Source organism: Anser anser (genome assembly GCF_964211835.1).
Source record: "Anser anser genome assembly, chromosome: 7".
NCBI classification, from domain to species: Eukaryota; Metazoa; Chordata; class Aves; order Anseriformes; family Anatidae; genus Anser; species Anser anser.
This window is the reverse complement of record NC_139727.1, coordinates 6,812,844-6,840,007: the sequence shown is the minus strand read 5'-3', so window position 1 is coordinate 6,840,007 and position 27,164 is coordinate 6,812,844. Positions and strand designations below refer to the sequence as shown.

Here is a 27,164-nt window from a genome sequence, read left to right as displayed (position 1 = left end):
TTTAACTGAAAACTAATACTTTCATATTTTAATTATATGGAAAATTAACTGTCAAGTCCAATGTATGCTGTACCTTTGGTTAAAAAAAAAAAGTGGCCTGATGAATTTTCTATTCATCTACAGCTATTTAGTTATTATTTACTTCAAAAATTGTTCTAAATGTGTGCGATACTGAGTTCAAGAGTGTAGACTTTATCATTTGAATTTGCCTTCCCCTTTTCTTTCTGTTATAAAATTATAATAATGCTGTTGTGCCAACCTTGATTAGATACATGGGGAAATCTTGCTGATTTATCAGCATTTGAATTTCTGGGTGGAGATTATAGAGTCAAATAAGTCTACATTGTTTTATTTTCGCTTCAGCCTCACCTGTCTGCTTATGCCTGAGTTCTGCATAATTACTCAGCTCAAAACAGGGAAATAATATTCACTTCTCAACTCAAAATAGAGAGGAATAATGTTCACTTAGCTCTGAGGCTGTGCAATTATTCTATGATCTCTCCATTTTTATTTTCTAGCAGCCTCACTCTCTTCCCTGTGAACTTGCTTATTACATAGAACACCTGGAAGAATCGCAAGGATTTTAGTATAATTCTGGTCCAGTTGATTTCAAGTAGAGTTCCCTAATTTTTTTTTAAAGTGTATCATTTAACATTGAAAATAACAGTAACAAATCAGTTTATCGCTTTGGCCAACTTTTTCTTTTTTTTTTTTTGGCAGTGACCTTCCCATTTACCGAAATGAACACTAAATTAACACTTCCCACGTTAGTTCAATGACTGATTTGTTAAAGATGTTTATAATTTTTAACATTGAGAATTACCTGTTTTCGACAAAGGTTGGGAGGATGTTATCTCTAACATATATTTAGAATCACTCTCCTATAATGTTAAAACTTTTTTTGCTTTTTACTTGTGGTCTCTGCCCATACCAAAGCCTATTCTTTCTGAATTCATCACTGAGATGCAATACTGTTGTCTTAACTTTATAATTGTATTTATTTTTCTTCCGAAGTGATGCCCATTCTTGGTGAACGTACCCTTTTTCTCTCATGACACATCCAGAATCATGCCTAAAAACAGGTGCTTTCTGAAAGTGCTTTCTCCCATGCTCGACTGCTTTCTCATTTCTCTTCTGTGAAATTCCGCTAGTGCATTATTTCAGCCTTAATCTGAGGGAGAATCAATTTTCTAATGATGCAGAATGTCTAATACCTGATGAAAAAGGGAGCTTGTGTCGCAGTACAAAATGCAGCAACTTACTATAATGGATATATCCTGTAAATATAAGGGCATAGTACAAGCTTGCACTGATGCTTCTTATTAACAGACAGAGGCACGTGGGTTGGCAGTGCTGTGGAGTCACTTGTTAATAATATTTATTAGGACGATATGGACTTGAAAGCACTTGGTTTCGATGTGGCAGAAGGTGTGAATGAACCATACCTCCCTGGAGACTGTGGGATCTTTGTTACCAAAGTAGACAAAGGAAGTATTGCGGATGGTCGATTAAGGTAAGGCTTTACTTCGGAAGATACATCTTTGATTGATCATAAACTAAATATGAGCATATTGTGAAAAGTCTTCAGTATTAACTGTTTTTCAAGTTCTTCTTTTGTCATTGACATGTGTACTATATTAATGTAAGTTAGGAAATGACACTGACAAAACCAATACCTAGAAGTGTTACAGAAATTAAAAACTTTTTGACTTGTCCCTTGAAACTCCCCAGGATTTGAAATGATGCTTCTATCTTTTGTTTCTCTGTCTCTCTCCTACTCTGTTCGTTTTTTCTTTAAACTTTGAATTGATTGTTTAAATTTTGGGCAAGACGAAGGTGAGCTTTTGGTTAGGGGTCAAGTATAATTTGAAACCTGTTTCTGTTCTTATCCTCAATAGGAGGGTCTTAAACACTTTGTTCCTTTCAAAGAGTTCCTTTTAAATAAGGAGTACTCATCAGTGATTTGATGGTTTCCCTTTCGTAGTGAAGAGCAGACTAGAATTAAGTTATTGTTTTCACTTAGCTACTTCTTAATGCTTTTTAAGGAATGGATAACTCCAGATAATTAAGGATTAGCATATTGAGATATCAGCTATGTTGCATCCCTTTTCATGGATGTTATTTATGTGCAATGTCCAGATAAGTATGCTTTGGAATACTGACCTCTCTATTTGAATTTTTCTGCCAGAGTGAATGATTGGTTGCTGAAGATAAATGATGTGGATCTTACTAATAAGGATAAAAAGCAAGTTATAAAAGCTGTTCTAAATGGAGGAGGTGTTATTAACATGGTGGTTCGAAGAAGGAAGTCCTTAGGTGGGCGAGTGATAACACCTCTTCACATCAATGTTTCTGGGCATAAAGGTAATGGATATAAAGGCTGGATGTAAATGGTACATGTTCATACAACCAAAAATAAAGGTACATGTTCTGAGCCTTTGTTTAAATCCCATTTAACCCGTTACTACCTCCTAGATAGGCATTTGAATCAATCGTATCTAGCAAACTAGGAATTGAGCATATTGATGATAGGATTCTTCCTTAAGTACCTTGACCTTTGTTTTCATACTTAGTTCTATTTGACTAAAACCATCAGTCACCCCTGATTATATTAAATATTGGGATGCTCCAAATCCCCATTTTCACACAGCGTTTTCTTATTTCTTTAAAAGGAATTTCAGTAATGGAGAAGCTCATTTGGTTTGGTAGTTACATTTCTTTCTCATGCAGGCAGGTTATCATGCAGTTATTTGAGCAAGATAATTGAACTGCAGGAGTACATTCATGTTTATTTTGTGAATTTCAGAAAGTGGGGTCAGCCTAGAAAATGGAGTATTTGTTGCTGCTGTTGTGCCTGGAAGCCCAGCTGCCAAAGAGGGTTCCCTTTCTGTGGGAGACAGAATAATTGCTGTAAGTCTAAATACATTGTTTTTTTTTTTCTTATGAACTTCCTGTGAAACAGAAGAAGATAACTGTGGATGTACGAATGAGTAAGTGCTGATGTAATCAAAAAAATGTTATTAAATTGCATCTCTACTAGGAATAGAAAAATTTATTCAAGAGACCTGGCTTTTAGTGGAGAACAGGGCAAGGTCAACCAGACTTAAGTCATACATGCATGTAGAACTAGTATTTTTCTTGTCTCAGAGATGGTACATTGGTACATTAAGATGCTCCCCACCTGCCATTTTGGTTTTATCTATCTCTGTTGTGATTTTTTTTTTACATGTAGATCAATGGCATTGCACTAGATAATAAGTCACTTACTGAATGTGAAGCTTTGCTACGAAACTGCAGGGATTCTCTTACCCTGTCACTGATGAAGGTGAGTAAGAAAAGCTCAATTTGCAGTTTTCTTGAACTTTGACAGACTTGTCTTAGTTGTTAAGGGAAGTGTGTGTTAAAAATGAATATATCACCATGGGAAAGTCTCTGCTATAAATAGGGCCATCTGGCTGTATTTCACTGGTAGTACACTTAATAGTTATTTCCAAACTAAGGCTGTTGTGGCATCTGGTAGGAAACAAAATTTATTTGTTGTTCTTCTTTGTCATTTGTTTGCTGGTCACGTGGAATGACTCCTAGCACAGTTGCTTCTATTTTATTGCTTTCTGCTTCAGAGCTGCACCAGTTCTGTGCATGGAAGATTAATTGTCTCCTGACTACAGAAAGGTTTACTCTTAGAAGGAAGTTGCACAGAAAATTGAACTCTGTCTGTCGTCAGGGATAAGTACTAGGCTTTCTTTTTCAAGGTTAATGTTATAAAAAAATATTATTCTGCTCAGCTTGTTGGGGTTAGAATCCCATTATATTGGGCCTGTCACACCGGTTTAGTCAGTGACAATTCCAGCTCCAGAGAGACTGAGTTTTTAAGAAACTGTAAAGATAAAATGTGTGAAGCGCAATGGGCAATGAAAGATGATTGCAAGCACAACCTAACAGAAGTATAAGTAGAATGGAGGTCCCTTTGCAGTTAGTTTGATGCATCCACTTCCATGTGGAGTTGCTCTTCTGGGGTTGTTTTAGAAATATTCCAATTTTGGGGGGTCTTTATTTTATATGACGATCTGTGCTTTAAATCTGCAAGTTTTTTATTAAAGTTTTCCCAACATTATCTATGCATATGTACATCTATATTCAGGTTGAGGTAAATCAAGGAGGCTAGAATATGCCTCATACTAAACAGAAATCAGCTGTAAAAATATGGTTCTGTTTTTTGTTTTAGGTTTTTCCTCAGAGTTCATCTTGGAGTGGTCAAAATATATTTGAAAATCTGAAGGATTCAGAAAAAATATCAAATTGTAGGGTTCATGCATCAGAGATACAAGCCCAAAACAAAAGGAATCTTAAACTCAACAGCTCAACACAAACTGACATTTTCAATCCAGACATCATGGATGGCAAGAAGGACCAGAGTGATCAGGGCAGTCGTTCATTTTGTGATCACAAACCCTTCCCTAATAATACCTTACGAGTAGACTCTCACAGGAGCACAATGCACAGTTGCCACAGTAATTCAGAACACAGTCTCAGTTCCTTCAGCCCAGAGGCATATGGGGACCGAGGCTATGGAGTTGTTGACTTGGACAACAAGAGGCTGCCTTATGAACCTACGGGAACCGACTGTATGATGGTCGAGACCACATTTGACAAAGGACATGGTGCTAAGCATAGTGGTGGTACCTGGCCAAAAGTCATGGTTAATATCTCAGCAACAGAAACAGAAAAGTTCTCTGTTTATAAAAAGCCAAAACAAAGGAAATCTATTTTTGATCCTGATACGTTCAAAAGACCACCAACTCCTCCGAAGCTGGAGTACCTTTCTCCTAATCAGGTGACGGGACATTCACCTCAGCCATCAAAAGCTGAAGTGGCTTCAACTCCTCCAACCCCTCCTAAGAGAAGTGACTCTATCAAATTTAAACATAAACAGCAGGCAAGCTCTGCATCTGAGTCTACAGTAACAACTGGATCACCACCCACCAGCCCAGCCACTGCCCAAGCTCCGGTTTCCTTGGCACTTAAGCAGGACTCAGCTACTCTCAAGGGGCGCAGCAGAAACACTGGGCATTATTATCGTGATGAGGGAATTGAGTGCACTCATCTGTCTTCAAGGAAATCCTGTGAAGATGACATTGGCTTTCAAAGAGTTGAAGAGCCAGAGATTAAAAGACCAAGGCCAAAATCAGCCCCTGCTCTGAGACATAAAATGACCCCTGTGCCCATTCCTAATCCTGCCCTTCAGGTAGAATTTTCATATGAAGGTTTCTGCCTTTTGTTTCAATATGAGTATTTTCAGAAGTGTGGTTTTGGGTAGCCAGCTGCATACCTTTACAGGGGAAACATAGCCCGTTCTCAAGGTCCAAGTCCCCTGAGACTCACTTGTCACTTCACAGTATCAAAAAATACAAAGTCACCTAATAGAATGATAGGTTTCTGTTTAGTGGCCACATCTTGACTTTTAATGCTGCTTGATGGAGGATCAGGGCTCTTTCTGGTATGTTTTTGACAACATGAAATAAATAAATAGAAAGAGACAGTCTTAGAAAAGCTGAAATTAAAGCTTCTGAGGTTTTACAAAAATTACATTGGCACACTGTAATGATTAGTGGAAAAGGGTATACAATTCAGTAGTGTTTTTTCTAAGTCTTTCTATATGTCTACATGTCTGTAAATGTAATCTCAAATTGATAGGGCATTAGGCATGTCACATTGCTAAGATAGATCGTTTATAAAAATATGATTTAACATCATTATTCAAAATAGGACTATTGTTTGTTTGAATAAATCTTATTCTGGAGATGGTGTGTCATCTCTTTCCAGATTAGGTAGAGAAAAAATTGTGCGTGGTCTAGGAAGACTAGCCTATTTAGCTGACCACATTATACAAAGTGGTGTAATTAGTAATATAGTTTCAGATCCTTCATCTTGGTTTCTTTCAGTTAGAAAAAATATTACCTGTATTTGCTACCTGAAGGCTCAAGTTTCAGAGTCACTTCTCCTTGTATTTAACCAACATCAAAATGACTTAAAATGTCATTGTCATATCCTTGGCCTTCCCTCCTCCCCGATACCTGATCATACCAGAATAATCATACAGATATTGGTCCATGGTGAAAAGAAATGTATAACAGAATTTAACAGTAATAGTTACTGTTTTTTTTAAGGTTACTCGATGCATTAGCATATTTCCATTTTTGGGGTTAGATTAACATCAAGTTCAATGATTTTTTTCCCCCTTCTCTAGTTTCTTCTCAGTCTCAAAGACAATAGGTAGAGCTTTAACTCTACAGTTCTTATCTAGAGAGCAGTGGTGGTATTCTGCCTCAGAGTAGACACCAATAGCTCTGAAAATAACTTTGGAATGGTCTTTGTGCACTAGGACTACATTAGGTTGTGTGACAGTAGTGTATAGTCTACATGTATTCACTACTGAAGTAGTGTCTATAATATTTAAAATATGTAGATAGAACATGTAATGTAGCTGAACTTGTAGCCATATTGAATGGCATCAATTACATTGATAGCGTGTGTATATGCTGTTAAGTTTGTGTGGTTTGGTAAAATAGTAAGTTCAAGAGCATTTTCATCCCTGAGTAGCAGGTAGTACGGTTACTAACACACCCATGGTATTATTCAAGTGTTGGTTCTAAGAAGGATTCTTTTCACTTTATAGTCTTCATACTGTCAGTAGCTTTGTATAATTAAAATACTACTTGGATTTAAAAAAAAAAAATAAAAAATTGTAACCATTTTTCACTTATTACATCCTTTAATGTCGTGCTTCTATGTCGTGTGTTTCAAAATACGTAAACTCTGCATGCTGAACCCTGAACTTGTAGCTTCGTAGCATCACTGTCAATATCTGAGCTATTTTCATGTCTCTTAGCTCACCAGTGTCTATTTATTATATAGAGAACAAATTGGCATGATTCCTCAACCTGAATTGCTATGTTGAGGAGAGGTTGCTCCACATATATCTGACAGTGCAGGCTTAGAGGAAAACAGTTTCTGGCACGATAGCCAGGTGTCCTTTGGCAACACTTGCAATAATGTCTAAAGGAACAGAATGAGATCTACAGTTGAATATCCTGTGAAAACAGTAATAAAAAATGTAACTTAAGTGTACTGTTCTGAAGGAAAATATATCAGATAAGTTGCAAATACGGGCCTAAAAAGATGACAAAATAATATATAACAGCAGTGTGCAGGAAGAGGAGTTAATAATATCAGTGGAAGATAAAATGTCAGTTCTTGTTACACCTTTAAGTGATGGCTAGCACATTGTGGAAGGACATTAGGAAGTTTGAAGTTGCTTACTGCCTTTGGAGTTCGGGTATTTTCTTCTAAATCTCCAACTGCCTGTAATCAAATTCTGTGTTTACGTAGGTGCAGAAGTATACTCCAGCCAGTGAGGAGCATCTGTCTCCAGAGCTACAGGAATGGGCACCATATTCACCAAAACGTTCTGCTAGGCACAGTGATGGCTTTGTGTCTTCCACCTTATACACTGGAAGCATGTCATCAGGTGCGTGACACTGATGTGGATGGCAAGATATAAAGTGTCAGTATGGTTCTTTATGCTGAAGTCACAGATATATCTAATGTGACCTGTGTTTCTGATATTCTGAATAATAACTGCAAAATTTCCCCCTCTGAATTATTTTATTCCAGAAATATGCTTAGTTAAACTACTATATTCTAAATATCTACCCTGGGATTAGATAAGAACTCAGATTTACTTCCTAGGAATGCCCCAAGGAATCTGTCCCTATCAGTCAGGATAACTGAGGAACAAACATGAATTGCAAAATGTATTTTTGTAGTCTGTTGTAATCTCAGCATGATGTGTTGGTTTTCTGGACTATAAAGAAGTAAAATCTGTTTAACCATGAAGGAAACTGAACAGCTCCTGGCTGAAGGATTTGTTTCATCTATTTGTGTGCAAAGGAGTTCTGAATGTCTTAGTGGTGAACGAGGTATAGCCTGTACGTTAGGGAGACAAATGAGATGTCCAAGGTTTTTGAAAGTGAACAGTAAGTGAAGGCATCCCGAGTGTTGGATGCTCAACTTCTGAAATATTTTAAAGCAAAAAAGAGGTGGTGTTCAGGAAGTATTATGTATCAAACTCTGCCTATTGGAAATAAAATGCTTGGAATATCTCAAATAGAATGCCCAAATTGGTTATAATCTTATTCTGTCTTAATAAAAGATTAAAAGTCAGTGTGTTTGAGATACTGTTGAAGTGGGGACTCAGAAGTAGCTCACATGTAAAACAGAAAACAGTTAACTTACTGTCTCTGTTAATCAGTTGTTGGTATTGAATTTAGAATTGTTAGCTGGTTTAAAGTTGGCATGGGCTAAGCAGAGTGCTTCAGGAGCTAATGAGGCTATTGTATGCTGGTTGCTTTGAACTGGTCAAGATGCATTTGGTTAGACCTGGTAAACTTGTGGCCAGATGGATTGTTCAGTTTTCAGTGCTCCAGCAGTTGCGTATGACACTTGATGTTCAAACCAAGACAATATTGATTTTTATGAACTTACTCTCAGTTCTTTGCCAAGTCCCAAGCTGCCACAGGTTCTAGAGTACTTCTTATTGGAGACAATGGAGAAGGTAATGAATAGTGTGTGTAGAAGAATGGACAGCTTCAGACTGTCTCAGAAGACATACTCAAGAGTGTCTCAGCTTAAAGAAGCTTCTGCTATTTGGTTTCTGTTGTTCTTTTCTATCTCACTTTCCTTCTCACTGAGAGAGAGCAGAAAACTATCATAAGTTTTTTCTTCCTAAAATAGTCATCTTGTCATGGTATCCTTGATTGCATAATAACCCAATCAAGTCAAACCTACATTATATGGTATGATTCTGTCTTGAAACGAGAATAAGTTTTTGCTGTTGTATGCTATGCTACCAACTCACTGAAGAGGGTATTGATCAAATAGATTTAGAATACTGAAGGATGAGTGTACTTGAATGAGCAGCTTGAGTAATAACTCTTTTGAATAATAAAATAATGGAATACTACAAGCTAAAGTCATAGGACATGTCAAAAGTGGGAGTCTGAACAGAAACAAGATGATTTTAGCTGTGCATAGTTCAAGTACTGAATAAAATCTTGACTGTATGGAGAGAAAAACAGGCTCGTTGTTGTATAAAGAAGTTTAATATTTGAAAATAGATGAAATCTTGTAGTTAGCAGTGCATTTGAAAAGGATGTTGAAAATTTTTTGTTTTGTAATCCAAGGCACTTTATTATTGACTCATTACAAAATTATAATCCAGATTTTATGTATGTACTACTTAAAAGGTGTTTAATGATACTGAGTATTCTTCTCTATGCTAGTAAACTTAGAGATTCATGTACATATATGCAGAAATTAAATATTTATATAATTACATATTATAAATATAATCTGTAATTTATATGCTGTTAATTTTAGTAAGAATGTCTTTCTATCATCTTAAACAGGTACTGTACCAAGAAGCTTAGCACCATGCCCTGCAGTAACTGCGGTCATGAGAAATCCCATCTATACTGCATGGAGCCATAGAGTTCACACCAACAATTGCCCATCAGTCGCCAGCCAAATATGCCATCAACATCTGCATCCCAGGTATTTTGAGCGTGATATCACCTTAATACTTATTTACATTAGGATGAAATTGTTTCTGGTAGTTGGTTTATACAGTGCAGAGTGAAAGACTGCTGTTGTCTGTTATTTTGACCCAGACTTCTCAATACCATTATTACATAGAAATGATGTGCTAGTTGCTTTCACCTTGCTTTCAGCAACTGATGTTTTGGGTTTCTGTCCTGTTCCATGGGCTAATATTCAGTAAGAAGTTACTTGTTTTAATGAACTAATTCATATTTTTTCTTTATCAAAACAAAATAAGCCTCTCATTTCTTTTTTCCTTTTTAAAGCAGTTTAGGCTCTTTTCTCTCACTTGTCTTAATTCATAAAGTAGTGGGGCAATTAGGAGGTGGGAAGGAGGGGAACATTTATTTTACTCAGGATAAGGATAATCAAAATTGTGTGGCCATTTACTATTTGCTGAGATGCTTTGCCTGGTTCTGACTGTTGCCCTATTCTTTGCTTTTGATGTAGTGCTCAGCATCAAGGTCGTTTGAGTTTGGACCTAAGTCATAAACACTCCAATGATTACTCTGAAAATTCACGTACAAGAGCATCTCATGGCTCAAATTCCTTGCCATCCAGTGCAAGACTTGGTAACTTGCTTTTATGATTTATTTCATGTGACACTCCTGCCTTTTGGAGAATAGTAATGAATGGAAAATTCCTTAAGTACATGCTTAATGGGATTGTTATAGCTGGCAAAGCCTAAAAGGCTTCCTGTTTATTTGCGTCATATTTCCAGTTTTATGATTAAAGGTCTTTCCTGGAAGTAGCCTTGTTTAATTCACCCTGTATAGTCTTTAAAATATTATTTGTGAGTGATGCAAACTTGTTCTTTAGATGCCTCTTATTATTTGAAAGTATTCTCGTAAAGGTGTGGGAGGCCTAGTGACAGTATTTTTGAGATTCAGTGAGGTGGAGAGGTGAAGAGAGAAGGAGAGAGCCTGCAGAACAAAGAAATTATGACAAATGGCCTAATGTAAATTGTATTGTTGGAAGATAAGTTACAATTATGTTTACTTGATTGATGTTTAAGATTGGTTATGCCTGTCCTAATAATACCAAAGAAAACATATGCTTTATAGCAGTAATATTTAACATTGTAGAATTTCTTTCATTTTAAATTATGTAATACTTCTTTGTGTATGTGTTCTTGTGTTCCATCTGTGACTGCAATTGCATTTGAATAGAGCCTGAAAGCTTTGTAGGCACAACAGAAAAAATGGCACAATAGTTTGGAAACAGTGTCAAGAAGTTATGCATTCATCTAAGCAGAATATAATCAGGATACTTTAAATACCTTTTGGAAAGTTTCATGGGTTCTTAGTAATCTCAGGTATTAGTTTCTTGCTCAGACTTCAGGTTAAGCTGCATTTCTATTAAAAAATGTTTTGAATATTTTTCAATCAAGAATGGAAGGTTGTTGATATGTTGATATATATGTTGATATATATGGTATATACTGTGTATGTACACACACAGTGCATGGCTGCATTACGTTGTTTGTACTCACTATGTAACCAAGACCATTAACAAAAAGTATGCTGTATACGATATATATTCATAATCATCAGTGCTTCTGCAGAAATTTAGAGCCCCTTTTAGTGTTTGGTGAAAAATTAGTCTAAATGTATTTTTTATTCAATGTTGTTGCTTTTCAATTTGTAAAATTGTAATTTTTCTCTTGTAAAAATAGGTTCTTCAAGTAACTTGCAATACAGAACAGAACGAATTAAGATCCCTTTAACACCAAGATATCCAAGGTCCATCGTGGGCTCTGACAGAGGTGAATTATTTCATAAATAATTTTAGTTGTAATATTGTAAGTATTGCTAATCCAAAGCCTTTGCAGTTGCTCTATCAAGTTGCATGAAAATCTAAATATGACAGTTTTATGAATGTTACAAAACTTGTATTTTACAACAAAAAAGGTAAAGAAAAGAAACTTTATAATGAAAGGTGATTCTTCTGTTAGTTGATTCTAGAACACAGCAAGAAAATGTGCACGAAAAAGTAAGGGTAAGCATAGCTGTGTGTTTTATGGTTGTAATTTTCTTCAGGAATGATATCTTAAATGTTTTGACAGTGAAATGACCTGCAGTAATATTTTTTATTTTTTTTTCAATTCTTTATATTATTTTGTATGCTATTGCATTACAGATGATAAATCATGTTTTTAAATCCAGTGAAAAAATTTTAGTAGTTCACCATATTTTCTGTTGAGCAATTTTTAATATATCATACTAATACCAGTTGGAGTGCACAAGAGCTTTAGAATTCAAAATTTGATTACAGTAAATAGCAGCTGATTGCTACCATTATTGCTCAAATATTTTATAGCCTTAATCGATTGTATGCAATTGTTTTCTCTAACCGGGTAAATGTAATTATTGCAAATGGCTTTTGTTTGTAATAAGTAACTTTAGATTTATTTTCTGTAGCTTTGTCAGAAGAAGCAGATGACTGAATGTTCTTATTAGGGAACTTGTTTAGTAAATGTCTCGAGGGTGCAACAAGGGAAAAGATTAAAAAAAAAAAAAATCCAAGTCAGGCTTGTTTAAAATTGCAGTCTTTCCTGTCTTTGTGTAAAACTCATGCTGGGGTTTTGTTGGTGTTTTCAGGTGTTTTGTAATGCTTCTCATACACAAAGGAAAAGGCAGTAAATAAATATTTTATTTGAAACTAAACCAACATATTAAATCTTAATTTTTACTTTACTGTTTTCCATTATTTTTCCTTAACTTGGAATGCTAAGTGTTTTCAGACATGCCCTTGTATGTACCCAGTTCTTTATGGTGAGAATGGAAATATTTTTATGCGCACATATAGAAGACATACTTAAGATATTAAGGAAAGCGAGTTTGCACTGTCTAATGGTAGTTACCGAAGTTAGGAAGCTGGCTCCCTAAGCTCATTTGATGGCTAACAGAGTGCTAGTGAATGGTGTGGTCGTTATTTGTGTCTGATGTGTATGGTGTCTTTCCCTATGTCTCTGTAGATCTTCCGAAGTATGACAAATGCAGGACACTGAAACCTGACTTTGATTGTTGTTTTGTTTTTTTTATAGGCTCCTTGTCACACTCTGAATGCAGCAGTCCCAGCTTGATAACTCCTCCACAGTCACCTCTTAACTTGGAAACATCTTCCTTTGCCAGCAGCCAATCTCAGAACTCCCTTTCTACTTTACCTAGAATTTCTATTAGCCCAGTATCTGTTGGAGAACGTAGAAAAGATAGGTAAGGTCCCCACATTATTTGTTTTTAATAGGAATGTGTCTGAAGAAATCTTGTACATTTATTGGGCCAGAAGGAATATGAATAGTTAGTTTAAATGAAAAATATAAAGATACAGAAAAGCATCTCAGGTCCTGTTACTTAATGTTTTTACTTTCTTAACGAAGTATATAAAAGATCTTTGTTGTTTTTTTCAAAACCTAAGTCTTAAGTTCAGAAAAGTAATGAATTTCATAAGGATTTTATTTTTTCATGGTAGATTAATGGCCACACCAAATGCAAATAGTCTAAAATGGAATATACTCCTTTAGCTGAGCTACCTCAGATGCTTATTAATGGTAGGCCTCATCTATACCCTAGAAAATAAAATACCTAGTAATATTTGATAGCTAAATATCAGCTGCCTCAGTATAGCAGAATATGCATTCTAACCACTGTGCCTTGATTCAATTCAGCCAGATGAATAAAAAGAATAAACTAACTGTGCAGGAATATATCTATATGTACAGACTCTATTTTACTACTGTGACCATGATTGCTTTGGTTATACCTGGACCACTACTAGCAATAGCGTTAAGTATATGCGTAGCTGTTTGTGCAATTTGAACCTCATATGATAGTTTTCTTAAGATCATGAGCTTTGTGTTGTAATGACTTATTATCTCATGATGAGTATGTTCAAGATGCGTTGTTTTTGGTATCGGGCTTGGGCATTTGATTTCATTTTATTGTGATCTGGCTAGACTGAATATATGAAACATTTTGCATGAACTCAAAGCATTGAACAACAAGAAGCAAATCTGAATCAGGCTTTTATTTACACTGAGGCAGCTGAATGCCACTCAGGCAGTGTATGACATACCGGGAACTATGGTGTGTTGGAGTATATTATATTTATGTGTACTTCAGGACCCCTTTGTATTGCATGGCTTTTGTAAAAAGACTGACCATAAGAATGTGAACAAAGTAATAAGGATATTCTGTATTCTAAGTTTGCTGGTAGTAATAAAAAGTTATTCATAAAATGTTATATGAAACTTTTTTGTCTCGTTTAAAGAATCTTTGTTATTGTAGTGACACTATAGATTGTGTGCTCTGTTACTTTGAAAGGCAATATAAAGAGGTCTTTGTGGGTTTTCATTCTTTTTTACTTCGTTGTGACTTCTGTACTATGTTTGTTTTCTCATATAAATGTTCCTGTAATTGTCAATTGCAAATTCAAAGTCAGAATTTATTTTCTTCACCTGACTAATTATGTTTAGTGTTCAGCAGCAAAGTTAGATTTTTGACATCCCTACAACTTTTGTAATTGTGAGGACGTTCTAATGTCTAGGAATTAACAACTTCTATTAATGGTGATCAGAATATTGAAGTACAGTCAGGTGCCAGCCCCTCAACTCTTGCTGTACTTGCATATAAACAGTAGTATAAATGACTTTCCCAGTCTAAAAAGGATATGATTTTGTTCAGAATAAGCAAAACAAACCAACAAAAAAGACAAAACACAAAAATCGTTCCTAAAATAGCTACTTGGCTAAATGAAATATTTTAAGCATATGTGAGATGATGCCATGTTAAATGGTTATTTGGTCTTTCTATCCCTTCTCCTCCCCATAAAATATAAGCAATTTGCTTGGCATTTCCATATAATATATAACACAGATTTTAAAAAAAAATCTGTTGTGTTCATTTTTTTAGGAGAACAATTTAAATGAAAATGAAAAGAAATCAGATTCATTACTTTTTTTTTCTAAACATCATTTAGTGATTGTAGCAGGCAGTCTGAATATTATAAAAGAGTGCATGTCACTTGATTTTAATTACGCTGCTAATCAAGTAAGATACCTTTTTAATGCTGGTTTATTTTATTTTTGTTTCCCTACTATATGCATTACTAGTTATCTTTCATTTTGAATTTGCTAGAGTTCTAAGACATGATCCTGTGCAGTTTGTATGGGCTTGATTCTTAATCATTCCAATGCAAAACAAACAAAACTGAAAATGCATGTGGTAGATGGAGGCAGAAAAATACAATAGAGCAGAAAGGTGTAATTTTAGTTCTCAGTGAGGTGATAGACCTTGATAGATTTTGTTTGGGCCCATTAACACGTAATCACGTTGATATTAAGAGGTTTCATATAACATCATAATTTACATATTTTACTCCGCTTTTTTATCTTCATTACATTGATAGACAAGCTTCAAGGGCATTACTGCTAATAGTGATGTTGATGTTAAAAGATTCAGGTCCCAGAGTTGCATACTTATCAGACAGTTTGTATATTTTATACATTAACAAGGTGACAAAATATTATGCCCAGCTGCAGAAGGCTACCAAATGTTTACCTTCAAAGCCTGTAACAATAAGCATAATTTATGAAGTAATGTCCCCTTCCCTTCTCTCACCCCCCCCTCGCATCCCCCAAATCCTGGTCTTCCCAAAGATACCTTTCATCTGTCACATTAATAGCAGTGAGTGAAGTGCAGTTAACGCGGCAGGATTTAAATAGTTTGAACAGTATGCACAATTCAGAGAATCTCTAAGTGATATAATGAAGAGTTCAGAAAGAAGACATTCCAATTAATGCATGCCAGAAGTAGTATAATGCTATTAAAATTGTGTACTAGAAGGGCTGCCAAGACCTGCTGTCACCAGTAATGTGCTCTAGACACCCTCAGGTACGTCTGGTACCTCATCTGTTTCATTCTGAACTAGCTTAGCTGTTAGCACCTGGTGATGCCTTTTGCTGTATAGATACCATTGAGATCATTGTAATATGAACCAGCACTTTTTAGGATGCTTCTGTTTGTTTATACGTACTGTGGAAGGGACTAGCTATGTTTGTATGGGTGGATACTTCCCAACTATGGGGGGCGGACAGGGGAACGCATCAGGGTTTTATTTCATATAATCCGTTCTTTTGTTATACTTACTGGTGTTGTATTACTGTATGTCTTCTTCTAAGTGTTCTTCTCTTCTCAAATCTTCTGCGTCTTTCAGATATCTGTTCCGTAATAGGTCTTTTCTGAGAATCCCTGTGGCTCCTAGGCCTAGGTTCTCATCACTAAGGAGTTTGAGGTTGGCCTGATATAAGGTTGTCCTTCTCAAGCAGTATTGCGCACTTTGTGCTATTTTACGTTTGGATAATTGCCCTGAGGAGAATTTGCATGGTAATTTTAATACTACCATGCAAACTGCTGTCTTAATGGCTTGGGTTTGCAACTGCTTAATTTTCATTACTAATTTATGTTTCACTGCATACAAATACAAAATCTGATATTGTGCATTGTTATTCCTTGGTTTACTACTTCATCATTTATGATGTTTATTTTTATGGTCAGTAAAGACTCTCAGCATTTATAAGTAACATACCCTTCTGGAATATCGCTTGTAAATTACATATTATATATAGTAGTTAAATTACTTTTATATAATATGGGTCTGGAAGTTTCTTTTCCTACCAACTTCTCCACCATACTATTTGTAATTCATGTTTACCATAATGCTTTAGACCAGTTGTGTACCTGGTATATGTTTAGTTCTGCCACCGTACATTGCATGGAGTTAAAGGAATGCATTTACAACAGTTGACAATACTTTTTTAAGTAACTGTTTAAACTTCTTTTATTATTGCAATTCAGACAGGCATAAAATATTGCATGTAAATCTCATTGTTATGGTTCAAGTGCAATTTTTTCCAAATCAGTTTTAACTATCTCCTCTAAAAGGCCCTACATGGAAGAGCCACGTCATGTAAAAGTGCAGAAGGGTTCTGAGCCACTAGGGATTTCCATTGTGAGCGGAGAAAATGGTGGAATATTTGTCTCTAAAGTAACAGGTGGGAGCATTGCGCATCAAGCTGGCCTTGAGTATGGTGATCAGTTACTAGAGGTAATTGTTTGCTTACTATTCCTTTGGTTTAATGATTCAGTTCATATGAGTCCAGCAATAACTGCCTTTCTTAAAAGACTATCTTGTGAAAGTTTGTCTGCTGTGAGAAATAGCAGAGGTTATTCTTTCTGTATTGTCGTAGTCCAGTAATTGTGACTGTTAGTGGCTTTTATCAGGCTTTATCATAAAATAATGTCTTTTGATGATAGGACTGCTTTGCATCTTATATAGATATTCTTCAAATTAAAGTTAGCTAGTTAAGTTGCCTAAAACAAAATAGTCCTAAAGTCAAACTTCACTCAACTTATGAGTCTCCCTCATAAGGAGAGTAAATACTCAGCGTTTACTGAGTTTTGTGCTGCTATTGTGCTGTACCTACACCTGAGATAGCTGGTTTAAGAAATACTCAGGTAGGCTATTAGCTACAGTCACGTTTTGGCATATGGCGTTCAATAAGTATGTAGAGGAACATTATATGAAGTACAGAGTCACTTTGTAAATGTATGTTAAAGCATAGGTATGTTAAACAGTGTGCGGATGACTTAAAATGGACCTGAACAGGATTATGGATCTGAATTTACCTTTCAGTCCTGAATTTTTTCACATCAGTCATCTGAACCAACTTTCATTTAATCAATGATAGCAAGTCGTAACACGGTTCAGAATACTTATGTCTTTCAGTAGTAAAAGGATTTTAAACTCATGGTTAGGTTACCAAATAATAAAATTAGTGATTCCTTCCGAAGAGTTTAAACCCTAGGAATCATTGCATGGCAGCTCTTCCATACTTCCGGTTACTCCAGTGGGGGGAAAAAAAATCAGCATTTAAATATTAAACTAATTAGGAGACAGAAAGAATGGTTTTGCTAGTTCCCGTTTTAAAACTTTGTATCCTGGTTTCTGTGTTTTTTTCATAGTTTAATGGAATAAATTTGAGAAATGCTACAGAGCAACAGGCTCGACTAATCATTGGACAGCAGTGTGACACCATTACTATTCTGGCTCAGTATAACCCACACATGTATCAGCTTGGGAATCATTCACGATCAAGGTAAGGATGGCGAGGCTTTTAAAGAACTATTCTAATCCTTGCAGTTATCTAGATAGTAGGTAACTTCTATATGAGTAATTTGTATGCAAATGTGTTGATAAGTAGTGTGATTGCATAGAAAAGTAATGTGTATGTGCTTATCACAAGAAAAACATTGTATACAGTTATACTTTTTCTAACCTAAGACATAATCCTTAGATTCATTAAACCAAAACTGATGATTACCTCATACTAGCATTAAGAGATTCCAGTACTTCAAACCGATTTTGTATTCTTTTTATAGCTGAGAAGTTTCCTGAAACAAATTGGACAAGGCATATGACTTAATTATCTATACCATTTTCATGCATGATCACATTTCAAGAATGAGCTTTATCTTCATCAGACTTGTGGAGAGCATGTTATTTGGCATGTTGTTTGGGGGTGTTTTTTCTTGCTTTACACTTGTTTTGGGGTCAAATTAAAAACTGTGTGTCTACATGGAAAATACTCATCACTGGTGAAATTCTAACCACTAGCCTTCTATTCTTTTTTTCTATTAGTTCTCGCTTAGAACCTGTGAGTAATCATTCCACCCCTCAAGGCAGTGGAGCTGCGACACCTGACAATCATTCCGTAATTGATACTGTGAGTGAACAAGATGAAGGAACAATGACACCCCCATCCAAGCAAACCACACCAACTACAAGTCCCCGGAGTTCCTTAAGGTAAAACTTTTTGTCTTTAAAATGGAAAGCAAAAAGGTCAGAGTAGATGTGGCTGGTTCAAATGAGTCAGCAGAGAAATTAGGTGGACCCAGGATAAAAGTACAGGATTTCAGTCTGGATTTGAAAGATGGGGTCTACAATGAGTGAAGTAAAGTCTAAGAAAAGATTGATTTAGTTGAGAAGATCAGTAAGTGATGTGTAGTTTTTCTCATTATTGTATCTGTAGGTGCATAATTATTGAATAATAATTATGCAAACATGTATTGTTCAGGGATATAGTTCATTGTGTACTCTTAATACAGGTTTTTAAAGTGAATTACATTTGTTTTTTCTTCCTTTTGGAAGGGGCCCTGTGGACACAAATAAACGGAACCCTGAACCAAGAATTGTTGTTGTTAAAAAATCCCAGGTGGATCTTGGGATCCAGATATGTGGTGGAAACCTCTATGGAATATTTGTGTCAGATGTAGATGATGATAGCCCAGCAAAAGGACCTGATGGACTAGTCTTAGGTGACATGATACTTGAGGTAAGTTAGGAGAACTGCAGCATACGGACAAAATATCTAGGGTGGTATAAAGAGGGAGTTGTACAAAGAATCTTGATGTCTTGCAATGGGAGATGTTCCGTGAGCCTGCCACAAAAACTTGGTGAGAATGGTGTGTAATCTTTGTTCTGACGGCAACCTGTGAAGAGCTGGATAATGCACACCTGGAGAGCTACCACTGAGAATCTAAGTTGCACAGGCTTGAAGGACTAATATATGTCTACTGGAATTATGAAGAGCTGTTCTCTCCATCTAAATGGAAAACCTTGAATCCAATTGCTGTATGTATGACAAAGACAGGAATAGGGATGATACTGTGAAACAGAGAAGAATATTGTATTTACCCAATGAAATTGTAATGAGGCTTCAGGGGAAAACATGTCATGTCTTTGACTCTGCTTTCTCAATTTGACATGGGAATATTTCTCTTCTTGGCCGGTCAGTTAAGGTGATAAATGTGTATTTGTTTATGAGCTTTTCAGATACAGCTGAGCATTGATACTTTCTGAGCATTGAGATTCTCCCATTGTGCTTCTAGTAACCAGATGCAGACTTGGCTTTGTAATTGTGTTGGACTCTCCCTCAGACTACCTGTTTCCCCTAAAAATATTAATTTCTTTCCAGTGTGAATTTTACAGTTCTCAGTTTATGCTCTGAAAATTATTTAAAGAAGCGTAGACTCTCTCTCACAGGGCATGTATGCTGTATTCAGCTAGTACTTTGCTTACCACCCCAAACCCTCAATTTTCTGTTAGACATCTTGAAGTACAAACTGTAGTATAGTTAAGTGGTAAGATTCACTTGTATATTGAGTCTGTCAGTAGGAAAAAGACTAATTTTACATGTTTTTCAAGCTCACCTGATTCTATTGCACATTGAGATCTGTATCACACTTAAGGGTTTTGTGTTTTGCAGTATGGGTCCATTGATATGCGCAATAAAACAGCTGAGGAAGCTTATCTCGAAATGTTGAAGCCTGGAGAAAACATCAAAATAAAGACTCAATACAGAATAGAAGAATTTAATAAGATAAAAGAGCTTCCTGGAGATGGATTCTATATTAGGTATTTGAGTGTGGCTGGTAATGAAAATATAAGGCAGTTTAGGGTAGCATGCTGACCATCATATGAGAGAGTACATCTGTTGTACTACATTTTATAAATTCCAAGTTATTGATTTATCCCAGCTAGTCTCTGACAGCAAGTACGCAACCTGTAACACTGGTTAAAAGCTGCATGTTTCACTGTAAACTTCTGTACTCCTGAAATGTAAAATGTGGCCCTAATCTATTATAGTTTTTCTTCAAAATGCATCTGTTCTACCCTTGACTTGATGGAGATTAGTTGAAGAGACTATTTATGTCTTCCTTTGCAGAGCACTTTATGACCGTCTTGCAGAGGTGGAACAGGATTTAAGTTTTAAGAAGGATGACATTTTGTATGTTGATGATACTCTACCACAAGGAAACTTTGGTTGCTGGATGGCTTGGCAGCTAGATGAGAATGCTCAAAAACTGGAAAGAGGACAGATTCCCAGTAAATATATGTGAGTGACAGCCATACAAGTTACTTACCTTGGTCTTTAAAAATGTCTGACTAATGAGATGTGATGTAAAATGTGTTTGCTTCTATCATTTCTGGGAGATGTTAATTCTCATATGTCATTTTATGGGTGACATATTTTAATAATTTTAAATATATTGCTCTACCAAGTCATCTTTAATGCTACTGAGAAGTAAATTAGAAATGGAATGGATACATAGCCTTATGGTGTGACAGGTAATTCAATAACGGTAAGTGATATTAACCACAGCAAAAGTATCCTTTAACTCACCACTGCACTCATTCTTGCAAAGTACCAGTGGTTTTAGTTATCTGTGGATATAAATTTTAATATAAGACTGTGTATTCACCTCAACTGCATAACATGGGTAGAAAAGTTCAGGAGCATGGAAGAACTAAAAGTTTTAAATAGTTACCAAAATCACATGAGTTATTACTCAGTGATAAAATATTTGTTCATTTCAAGGTTACTTTTCCTCTGCTTTCCTTTATATTTTTCCGATAATCTTCTCTCCACGTTGTAACTCAAAATTCATCCTGATCATGGAATAAATGGTATTATGTAGAATGTGCACTATATACATACAGACGCATACACATCATTGATAGGCTTATTACTAGAAGATGGTTAGTAAAATTAACTACATTTCACATGTTATGTGGCCAAAATGTTTGTGCTTATCTAAAATAAAACTACATGTTATTTTGGACTGATAAGAGATGATTTTTATGGATGATTATAACATGCAGCTTCATATAAAGAATGGGATCTTCAGTTGTATGCGAAGGCTGGCTTTACTGGCAAGTAGGGGCATGCTGCTCTTGGAGCTTTGGAAAATTTTGCCCTGGCTGTTAGAGTGGTCACCCTACGTGCTTTGTTGCTATTTATAATGTAAGAACCTGAAAAAATGATGGAGGGTGAGTTTTGAAATGTTGTTTATTTGATTATTATATATGTTTGCTTTTGATGAATTTTCTGTCATGAAGGTGTTCCAGATACAGCAGTAGTACTGTTTGTCAAAAAAAAAAAAAAACTAATATATTTATATATGTGTTGAAATACCAACCACTTACTCTGTTCCATTGTAGGATGGATCAGGAATTCTATAGGAGACACAGTATGTCAGAGGCTAAAGATGAAAACAGCTCATCTAAGACATTGTCAGCAGCAGCACGAAGGTCATTCTTCAGAAGAAAGCATAAACACAAGCGAAGTGGTTCCAAAGATGGAAAGGATTTACTGGCTCTTGATACAATTAGTACAGACTCAATTCCGTTCTTGGATGGCAAGTACCTTACTTGGAAGGGGCTAGCCTTTCTCTTTTGTTTTTAAATTGCTGCAGCAAGACCCTTTACAAATAAAATAGGTATCTTTTTCGTGTGCTTTTAAGTGATGAGCTTACGTTACTTTTAGTAATAACAACAAAAAATAATGTATTAAATGGCAAGACAGATTATCTCAAATGTAGACAAGTCATTTTGTTTTTTCTTGTTCATTCCTAAGTCTACTGACATTAATGTTTCATTTGCAGAGGGGAATGGCTTTTTGATGTGGGGTTTTGATCTTTCCTTCAACTTTTTAATTTTTATCCAGGTCACTTAATCTAGACAGAAATCCTGAGTACACTCAAAAATATTCACTTTGATTTGTTTAGTGCTGTACAGAATTCATGCTGATTACAACACTTCTTGGAAGAAACCAGCAAACCGACTGATTATTGTGTCTTGTTCACATTGTTAAGAAATAACAGGAATGATTGCTTTTAAAAATTGGGGTGGGGCTGTAGGAGGGGTGAAGGACGGAAGCAGGAGGTTCAATTATAAAAATAGTTATTTTAAGCTGTGAAATGCTATAATGGCTAGTGAGCATTTTTGTACTTCTCAAGGACCTTATCTGCTGCAAGGGAGCTGTTTTCACAATTACTGTTATCTCATCTGAGGTTATCTCATCTGAGGAATGCCAGGAGAATAATGTCTACTTCTATAAATAAGTCTTCTGTGTGTGTAGATTCTACAAGTCTGGCATATCAGCGTGTACAGAAAGTGGACTGTACCTCTCCTAGGCCTGTGCTTATTCTAGGACCATTACTTGATGCTGTGAAAGACATGTTGGTCAAAGAATCCCCTGGAAAATTTTGCAGATGTCCTCTTGGTAAGTATGTGCATATAAATAATTTTTTCTCCCTTAGCTAATAATATCCGTATGTGAACTAAATGGTAGCACAAACATGGAAAAAGCAAGAATCTTAATTTACAGGCTGTTCTGTTAGTTTTGTTCTGAAGGAATAGGAATGAACAATGGCTGTTTTGTGCTTCTGTGTAACAGAGGTTATGAAAGCTTCCCAACAAGCCATTGAACGGGGCGTGAAGGATTGTCTGTTTATAGATTATAAACGGAGGAGTGGACATTTTGATGTGACAACTGTAGCTTCAATAAAGGAGATAACAGAAAAGGTGAGTCACTTAATGGTACAGTTCTTGGTAAAATTTGTAATATGCTGTCATACTATTGGCGGGGAGAGGGCTAAAATTTATTTTAACGTTGTCGTCATTTAAGCCATCGAGAGGCTTGTTCCTAAGGCCGCAAAGTGGTTACCTGTAGCAGTTTAAAAATCACTTTCAGTAAGCTCACCTTTGCAGAAAGTGGGATATTTTTTTCCTATTTTTCAGCGTTACTAAGTAAAGTTCAAAATTATTCTTCTTAGAATCCATAGGTTTCACCTCCCTGTAAAACTGGGATTTTTTTAACTGTTCCATTTAATGTCATCCATAATGTAAACATAATGATCCTGAAGACAGGTTAATTAACAGACATAAATTAAAATCTGTTCATTGCTTGTAGTTTTTTGTCAAACCATACAAAATCGTATTACTTAAACACTTCTGTTTGCTTTTGATTTCTCAAAGACAAAATGAATATGTGCATTTAAATTGGAAAAAAAAACATTGCATATGTTTCAGTCTGAGTTTTCATTTCATTAGTTTTTAAAATATTCTTATTTCTATCAATGCATGCTTTTGGTACTGTGAATGGAATTTCTTGCAATTTTTCATTTTCTGTCTTTTTTTTAACTTATAAGTTATTTGGGTACAAATTTATCAGTAGCCCTAAAAATGCTAAACACGTAGTGAGATTATGTTGAGTTGCTATGATGTAAGTAGGGGAGAAAAAGGGGGGGTGCATGTGTGTTTGTGCTCTTTAACTGAATGAGTGTTTTGCATTTACATTTGATCTTAGGATTGTCATTGTCTGCTTGACATCGCTCCTCATGCCATCGAACGGCTCCACAGTGTTCATATCTACCCTATTGTAATTTTTATTCGCTACAAAAATGCTAAACAGATCAAGTAAGTCTGTAAGGGGTATAGTTCAGGGATGTTTATTTTCGATTAAAATGAGTTTTGGTGCTGGTGTTATTTTTTTCATCCCAGTCATGTTGAATCTCTTTCAAATGCAGAAATTAACTATCATAAAAATCACCTGTGAAGTAGATGGCCTTAATTTCTTTTAGGTTGCATGGCAATTAAGTCAATCATTCACAGAAATTAAATAACGTATTCCAAACTGAATGTACTCAAGGAGTCATTCAAATCCTTCTCACTTACCTCTGTATTAAGCCATAAGATAAATACAGCGTGATCCATAATGACATTGAGGATTAAGTGGTAACTATGACCTAGAGCTTCATCTCAGTGGGGCCAAGTATGATGATGCTTAGCCAGTTTCCTCTCCTACACTGCAGCCAATTGATTCCTGCCTTTGGCTTTCACTCCTCTGTTCTCCACCCAGAAAAGTCACCTTTTGTCATCGAGTGTGTATACTGTGGTCTTGTCAGGTAGTGCTCTTTAAGTAATTGTGAATTTCCTACTTGAATTCCTGTCCAGAAGCAGGACGCAGGAATTACAAACCACTTGATCTTTTATTAAATAAAATATCCCTTGATATTTTATTAAGCCTTTGCACCTTCTGATAGAGGTGCAAGAAGTGACATAATCTCCCTATATAAGTATTAAGAAACAGTTTTGTTTTATTTCAACTTCAAAAATGAAGATAGCAAAAGACTTAGATTCTTGATCTTTAGATAAATTTGATTCTGTTTAATAAAGAAGATGAGTATCACCACTTTCAAATTAAAGAAAGACATAAAGGTCTGTTTCAGTATGGATTGTATGTTCGTACATGGAATGATAAATGGAGCTGTCATGTCTTGAGCCCATCTGAAAATATAGTAATGACCATTAAAGCTATTTTATTTGGTAGGTTATTGAAAGAGACAGAAAGCAAGGATTTCTAACAGTTATCAAATAAGATGCAGTGGCTTTTGCCTCTGTCTCCTCTGGGCACCAAAGGTTTCCCTTGAAGAACCTTTTTGGTTTGCCACAGATTCTGTTGACATTCTGTATATATTTTTGTACACAGTACATTTGTGTACTCCCCATCCGCAAGCTGTGTAACGTAAGAATCCTACACAGCAATGATCACTAAAATTTTCATAGTGACTTTTGTGTTTATAAAATAAAATACTGCTTCTTTTTCTCACTGCACTAAGAAACTATGCTTATATGGAAGACTGTCTTGCTCTGATACCGAACAAAAATTGTTAGCACACAAATGATCCCGATGACTTTGCTAAACCTGATGAACTACTGCTGAACCACAGTAGATGGCACTCTGTGCACAGCATTATGCCTGCAAATTAATTAGCTTCTCACATGCAGCAATCTAGAGGTAATCATATTGAGTCCATTTAAAATAAAATTACTGTTATGCAAGATTTTTCTTTTTTTCCCTTTTTGTTTTTGCAGAGAACAAAAAGACCCAATCTTCCTGAGGGACAAAGTTACACAAAAACATTCCAAAGAACAGTTTGAGACAGCTCAAAAAATAGAACAGGAATATAGCAAGTACTTTACAGGTTAGTATTTAATCAACATATCGCTAGGAATAGAGTGGCAATTTCTTCAATTTACGCTGTAATTCCAAATATGTTCCTTCATAGAATTCTTTTATTCATTTTACTTCCTGATTGGGCAACCTCATGCTCTGGTGTTTCATTTTACAGGGAAAGGAAATCTGCAGATATAAGTACTATCCCTTGCTTTTTTGTGCTTTGTTTTTAGTATGTTACACATCTTAAAACCTAAGGAGATTCTGAGAATGTTTTATTACAAGCCCAGGAGTATTAGAAATACAGTGAAGTTAATTTGAGTATGATAGATGACACGGTGTTATCAGTTTTATACCATGTAAGGAATATTGTTTTAGAATTGGGTAAAGACGAACAAAAAAAACCAAAACAACCTGTAACTGGTGAACTAATTATTTGAGATATACTTCAAATCTTGTAAAAAAGGACAGATTTTGTCCACGATGTCTCAAGTGCATTGTAATTGGGAATAGTTCAGGTTTAGAGACCTTTTTAACATCTTAAAGTGTGTTATATGAACCTTGGATTAAAGTTAATAGGCTGTTCACCACAGAAGTGTTGCTATATTTGAAGGCTGCCTTGTCTTATTTCAGAGTAAATTTCCATGTGGTTCTACATTACATTCAAAAGAGTAAGGATGAAATTTTATCCATCTTGATGTGAATGAGAACAAAGCCTATAAAAAAGGAAAAAAAAAAAAAAAAAAAAAGCCCAAAGCAGCCAGAACCAAACCCCTTACCCCCAAAACAATGGGTTCATTACAGAAGTGTTTTGAAACGCCCAGAAACCAACTCCTCACCCCCAAAACAATGGGTTTCTTATGGAAGTGCTTTTGAGACAGACCTGCCAAGTGCAGGGGAGTGGATGCATTTAGCGCAGAGCTATCCGTGTATCCTGAGAAAAGTTGCACATCCTCAGCCAAGCTGGTTCCCTGGTATGTAATAGCAAGACAAATGTTCATTTAAATTATACTGAGTGATTGTTCACAGAACTTAACTTGTGCATGGCCAGATTGTAGAACTATACGTTATCATCTGCTCCTTGTTAAGTCATTTGTTACATTCCATTTTCACCCTGGTAGTGGAAGTGGACTCCCTTGAACAAGGTGCTATGTGTACCTTCTTACATGCCTGCGGGAAGGGCCTCTCTGTTAGTGTCAAGTGCAGTGGACTCCAGCTGTCATCAGCTTTTCCAGATGCTGTTAGTCAGGTTTCCTGTTGAAACTGCACTGACGTGTAAGCAAACTGCAATTGTGATTTGGTGCATTAGACTAGCATGTTGGATACAGCAGCTTCCTCATGAAGTTAGTTGTATGGTACACTTTACAACCTGAGCTCCGCAACTACTTCATCAAGTGCATTTTTTTAACTCATTGAAGTTGCCTTTGTTGCCTGCACAAAATTTTAAGCAAAACTTATCTGAATCACTGCCTAACTGCTTTGTCACCTTTCATAGACCTTATTGGTTGCATGTTCTGTAGCCAAAATCACGTGACATCCTTAACTATAGTATACACTGCAGAATCAATTATTTTTTTATATAAGAATAAAGTCTGTATTTTTCAAAAATGGGAATTACACCTTTAAGTTTTATAAGGCTTGACATAGT

The 27,164-nt window shown here is 35.7% G+C and overlaps 1 protein-coding gene across 39 annotated transcripts in view; it reads left to right on the top strand.

Moving 5' to 3' along the window:
• The window catches only part of DLG5 (discs large MAGUK scaffold protein 5), a 170,732-nt gene that overhangs the window by 76,315 nt on the left and 67,253 nt on the right, over positions 1-27,164 (top strand). For 38 of the 39 annotated variants that reach the window (XM_083843566.1, XM_083843564.1, XM_083843563.1 and 35 more), the window contains 21 exons: positions 1,386-1,513; positions 2,189-2,364; positions 2,807-2,910; positions 3,233-3,325; positions 4,226-5,245; positions 7,390-7,528; positions 9,468-9,612; positions 10,108-10,229; positions 11,333-11,422; positions 12,704-12,872; positions 16,599-16,761; positions 17,679-17,812; positions 18,355-18,519; positions 18,865-19,048; positions 19,982-20,130; positions 20,441-20,611; positions 21,718-21,914; positions 22,637-22,780; positions 22,955-23,082; positions 23,867-23,976; positions 25,435-25,544. In XM_083843566.1, coding sequence (XP_083699692.1) covers positions 1,386-1,513; positions 2,189-2,364; positions 2,807-2,910; positions 3,233-3,325; positions 4,226-5,245; positions 7,390-7,528; positions 9,468-9,612; positions 10,108-10,229; positions 11,333-11,422; positions 12,704-12,872; positions 16,599-16,761; positions 17,679-17,812; positions 18,355-18,519; positions 18,865-19,048; positions 19,982-20,130; positions 20,441-20,611; positions 21,718-21,914; positions 22,637-22,780; positions 22,955-23,082; positions 23,867-23,976; positions 25,435-25,544 — 3,841 coding nt within the window. The remainder of the gene's footprint in view (positions 1-1,385; positions 1,514-2,188; positions 2,365-2,806; positions 2,911-3,232; positions 3,326-4,225; positions 5,246-7,389; positions 7,529-9,467; positions 9,613-10,107; positions 10,230-11,332; positions 11,423-12,703; positions 12,873-16,598; positions 16,762-17,678; positions 17,813-18,354; positions 18,520-18,864; positions 19,049-19,981; positions 20,131-20,440; positions 20,612-21,717; positions 21,915-22,636; positions 22,781-22,954; positions 23,083-23,866; positions 23,977-25,434; positions 25,545-27,164) is intronic. The other variant, XM_083843565.1, reaches the window with a different exon arrangement.